The sequence below is a fragment of the Melopsittacus undulatus genome, chromosome 13 (assembly GCF_012275295.1).
Source record: "Melopsittacus undulatus isolate bMelUnd1 chromosome 13, bMelUnd1.mat.Z, whole genome shotgun sequence".
Taxonomy (NCBI): Eukaryota; Metazoa; Chordata; class Aves; order Psittaciformes; family Psittaculidae; genus Melopsittacus; species Melopsittacus undulatus.
The window spans coordinates 6,733,842-6,738,976 of record NC_047539.1 but is presented as its reverse complement, the minus strand read 5'-3'; the positions used below and the strand labels follow the sequence as shown (position 1 = coordinate 6,738,976).

The 5,135-nt window shown below is 43.7% G+C and overlaps 1 protein-coding gene across 1 annotated transcript; it reads right to left on the bottom strand.

Annotated features, from left to right (window-relative positions):
- Nucleotides 1–940: 940 nt before the first annotated feature.
- On the bottom strand, nt 941–3,657 carry C13H17orf78 (chromosome 13 C17orf78 homolog). The gene is made up of 6 exons (XM_013130350.2): nt 3,600–3,657; nt 3,254–3,334; nt 2,720–2,992; nt 2,193–2,306; nt 1,519–1,640; nt 941–1,060 (listed from the first exon to the last, which is right to left on the bottom strand). The coding sequence occupies exons 1-6, from the start codon at nt 3,655–3,657 to the stop codon at nt 941–943; spliced, it is 768 nt and encodes a 255-aa protein (XP_012985804.2).
- Between the last annotated feature and the right edge of the window lie 1,478 nt (nt 3,658–5,135).

Below are 5,135 nucleotides of genomic sequence, written 5' to 3'. Positions count from 1 at the left end.
TTTTACCTTATGTCTGTTCAACTGGTTTTCAGCTTGGCAGAAGCCCAAACGTGTTACCACCCGGTCAGTGTTCAGTGGCTTATGTGAAATAGCACTGAAGGGTCTCAGTTCAGTTTCTGAGCCTCTCACTACAGCACGTTTTTCACTAGTTACACTGTGAGAAGATCTGAATGAATAATTTGTAATGAATAATGTGCCTTTTTTTTTACTCAGAAGTTCTAACAAATGAGGTAATTTTCATTCGCTGTTTGAAATTATTTACTGCTAATTTCTGCAAGTTGAATGCTCTCAAGTAGTTTGCTCTGTATGTGTGATATCCAGGGAGCTTCTTGTCTGTCAGCAGGGTTGAGCCCAGCCTCACTACAGGGCAGTTGTTAGAGCTGCGTGACAGACAAGTAACTGGATAAGCTGAAGTTAAGTGACTTGATCCCAAGTCTCAGTGAAAGGTGGGCGTAAAGTATAACTGTTCAACCTCAGTAGTTCACTTAATGGGTAGGAAGAACAGGATTATTTAATTTTTGCATGAAAATGCACCTTAATAATTCAGGGATGTGTAATTTTTTGAGGGGGGAGGGAGAGGTCTATCTTCAAGCCCAGTAACTTGCACCTAAAACCAGGTTACCCTGGGAGGAGCAGCATGGGTTAGCCTATCCCCATACATCCTCCCCACGCCAATGGTCCCAGCTTCCCTTCTGTCTCATTTAGCTCCCTTCCACCTCTGCTTGTGACCATGGGCATGATGATGGCATGTTCTGCGGGTGCTGTTTGCCCAGCATGGGGATGGCTGAGCCCACCCAGCTTCCACCAGGGACTGGTTTAGCTCTCTCCTTACTATCTAATCACTTGGAAATTCCTTTACTTGGAAACTGCTTGCATTGAGGCCTGCTATCCCTCTGTCAGATTTGGATGACCATGACCAGCAGTACCTGGAGAAGGAGACTCAGACAAAAGTTTCCTGTGGTTTCTTTTCCGTCAGAAATGGAGTTAAAAGCTTTGCTGTTTGGCCATACGCTGGCTTGCGGCCTGCAGGCACGCTTTTCTGGATGTTGATGCCCAAGCACTGGGGGAAGGAAGCAAAAAGCAGTTAGGGGTCTGTAGGTCTTGGTGGGGAATATAGGGAATACCAACTGTTCAGAACTAAAACAGCTCTTGTTTCTGAAGGGGCCATGCTGATGCTACTGGATTTTTAGGCATTAAAGCAATATGGCTTCAGGGAGGAAGTTGGCATATTGCAACCCCTGGTGTCTTTTGTTCTAAGTATTTCCTTCTTATAGAGACACCCTCCACCAGCATGCTTAAATAGTTCATCCTGCAGCCTAGAAGATGAGAGAGGATGACCTGTCCTTTGAGCATGGGCATCTGCTGGCCATCTGTGAGACGTCATCCTGACGCCTGAAGAAGGACAGTTTAGAGGTGGAAGACTTTCGAAGGACTCAGCTCATCAGTCATGCTTACAAGGCTGTATTCTGGATGAGCGTGAGGGACTAAGATGAGAAGCTGTTGTGTTCAGAAACTTACCGAGCAGGGAATTTTGCATATAGCAAACACTATATAGCATATTACGAAGGCTATTAAGATAACAGCGATGAGCACTTTGAGGATGATACTAAGTTTCAGTCTGTTCAGCATATCTTTGTCATCTAAAATGAGAGAGAGAAGAGTATTTCAGGTGTGTTTACAGTCTTTGACAGCTCAAAGTTTTCTTCATTTTGGTTGGGCTGGGCTAAGTTGCATAGACCTGAGCAGAGGAACAGTTCAGAGTCTCCTGTAGGCTTTCACAGGAAGCCCTAAATCTCTTTAGAATCTCAGAAACTTTTAACCTTAAAATACCCCAAATATCTTTGAGTTCCTGCTGAAATGGGTGTGCAAGCCCAGTCACAGTGGTAAGGCTTGTAATTTCCCACTGAAGCCAGGTGAGGTTTTTAAGGAAAGCCGGAAGCCCTTGTGGGGCACACTTGGACACAGGTAACTTCTTGTGAAGGTCAGGGCTGAAATGCTGTTCTCTCATTACAGTCATGGACTGACAAAGTGCCAGGGACTGTTGCATCTATTGGGAGAGGCAATACAGCTATTCACAGAAACGGTTCTTTGGGAGAACTTCATCAAAGCTGTGTGTGTGAAAGCTTTATCTTTTCCTGCCCTTACACTGCCCCTGTGCTGCTTGTGTGACTGCAGGGAGAAGTGGTACTTACCATACAAAGTATGGTTTCTGAAGTGCATCGTCGGGACAGCCAAACCCTCTGCAAAAACTTTCATCTTGGGCAGCTTTGCTGTTACAACACAATCTGACATCCCTTCCAGGAACACTAGGAACAAAAAGAAGGTTAAAAGCAGATGTATGCTTCTGTGTAAAGGGAAGAGCCAGAAGCAGCTAAAGTGCATGCTGACACAGCTGGCAATATGCAGTGAAGTGCTAGAAATAGTTTTCTTGCTTGTGTGGAGTTTCCAGTATACAGAATTTTCTACAGGTATTAATATTGGAGACTCTTATTTGCCAAAATGTCCTGACCTTCCCAAAGGAAGTGAGAACAGCAGCACAGAATTGTCCCAAACCCTGAAGTTTTCAGTAGTGTTAATTCTGTGTCCTTACTTTCTACTTAATAGAAAGGTACAAATAGGTTTGTTTTTTAGATAACTGCTGAGGAATCAGCTGTATGAAATAGGAGACTGCCATCCTCTGACATACCTAAACTTCTCTTTGTTATATTGAACTTTCTACCTTTTTCTCTAAGAATAAGTTTTCTTGGAAACATCTTCCTCTGCTGTGTTTGTGAAACACAGGTATGGCCGGTGACAGGTTTCCCATTTGCATTGCTGAAGGTGTTCAGGCCATGTAGGATTTGCTTCTCTACTGTCCAGTCAGTCACATATCCACACATCTTCTCCAAGTACAGCACATCTACGTGCACGGGGCTTTCATGACTGTAGCATACCAGACTCATCACTTTTTGGGTTCTTTTTATCTTCTCCTTGGTTGCTGCTATTCCAGGGCCTGGAAAAGGATAAGAAACATTAGAAATGGCTTCTTTTAAATTATTTGCAATTCTTCTCACAAGAGGTTCAGGCCAGCCCAGTTAGCTGAGGTTGCTGTAAGGGTCTCTTTGAGTTGGTTTCTTTCAGCAGAACAGCTAAAATTTTGCATGATCTTTTATATGCTTTTTGGTCAGGTGGTTGAGGAGTAGCTGAGACAGATGAGAACATTAACCTCATGGTGCAGAGCCCTCACAGCTTTCCTCTCTCAGTGATTCTTTACCTTGCAGGAAGATCTTCAGGCTCCTTACTCTGCTACCTATGTCTGAGGCATTTTCCACATGACATTTGTAGTCTCCGAGGTCTGAGGGAATGAAGCAAGGACCATTTTTACTAACAATGCAGGGTTAAGTCACTACTCCCCTGTTTTAGTAACTACTTTTAAATGTTAACCTTTAACTGGCAGCAAAAGTGCAGAATTTGAGGTCAGGGTGTAAGGATTAAAGACATAGTTCAGGATATCATAGAGGAAAGTTAAATTACAAAGGTACATTCCTAATACTACAGAGGGAAGTCTCTTAATCCTTAGTTTAATTCAGTTAGAGCTTGCAGGTATGTGACCCACTCACCTTCTCTGCTGAGATTGTTGACCGCAAACACTAAGCTAAATATTAATATTACGAACATAATTGCATCTCTTCTTGATAATCTTGAAGCTTTTTTTATCTTTACTGCTTCCTTTGAGTAATGTTGTAAAGGTGTTTAAGCAGATACTGAGCGATTAGGAGAGATCCCGAACCTCTGTTATCATGCACCTTTAACCTGGTCAACATATGGAGAGTTTAAAGTTAGAGCCTGAACTCACTGTAGATGGTTCTACAGGAAAAAACTGTGTAATTTGGTAAAAAATGTACCTGAAAATCTTCTCTGTGGGTCAGATTTCCTTTCAGTAGGTACGTCACAGGTTAACCCTGGTCCTGAGGCCCAGAATTAGGCACTGAAACGGGTGAAACAGGGATAAGTAGTGTCCTGTGGGAGGGAGCTCTGGGACACACTAGGGTCCTTGGTGCAGGCCACTGGTTGCCATGGGTCTAGAATGGGCCCCCCCATGGCAACACCCCGTTGCTGAAAGGCAAACAGAACCCTTACCTAAAGCCTTTTCCCTCAAGGAGAGGGACCTCAGGAGCCTCTCCTGGCCCTCAACACCTGTGGGCCTTGCTGCACAAACCTGGCTCAATACACAGTAAAACCAGCACCACGTATTCCCTCAGCCACCATCACCTGGCCTCACAGGTCTTTTGGCACTGGCAGGGATTTCCACTGCAGTGGTCATGCCCAGCAGGCTGGTCCCAAGCCATTTCCTGCTTTTCAGATTGTTAATAAAGCCTAGAAGTGCTTAGGAAGTGGAGGGAGCCTGTGTTTACCTGCCAGCCCTGGTGCTGGCTGCTTTCAGGACTGGGTGTGCTGCTGGGGGTAGCTGTAGGAGCATAAATAGCTGGTCATTAGATGTGCATAAGTACAGAAATAAATACAGAAATAGATCAGGCTACTGTCTGCTGGTTCAATCAGAAAGTCTTGGTGAGATTCCTTAGGCTGTTGTGCAGATGGTTTTTGGGGACTTGGCATTTTCTGTCTTAGACAGAAGGTGGCGATGCAAATCACTTTTTCCTCCAAAGCCTCCGCTTTTAAAAGGCTGATTAACCACAGGTTTATGGCCCCCATCACGGAAGGATACAATTTTGCAGTCCAGTCGTCTAAAATAACACCTGACATACCAAAATGTGACTGATACTCTAGAGACTCAAGAAGTATTGATAATGTTTAAGTAGATGTTTAAGTTTCAAAAGAGAGCAAATGGAGTGGCAAGGGCTTGCATGTCAATATTTATTTTGCATGCCTATTAAGTTTAGCTATTCATGGTGGGTAAGAATGGATTTTAGTATAAATATTTAATATTTACAACCTGTCAGGTGCTATAGAACCAGATTCTTGCAGGATTTTCCTTTGAGTGTATACAGCTGCTTTAGTTCAATGCGATTTTTTTCAGTGAAAACTGAAAAGCCAGCAGTAGAATAGGAAGTAAAAGCCCAAAACCACTATGGTAAAGCTGTGAAAAGATAAGATAGTTTGAGAATCTCACATGGGCTGACTCGTGAGGTGCATGT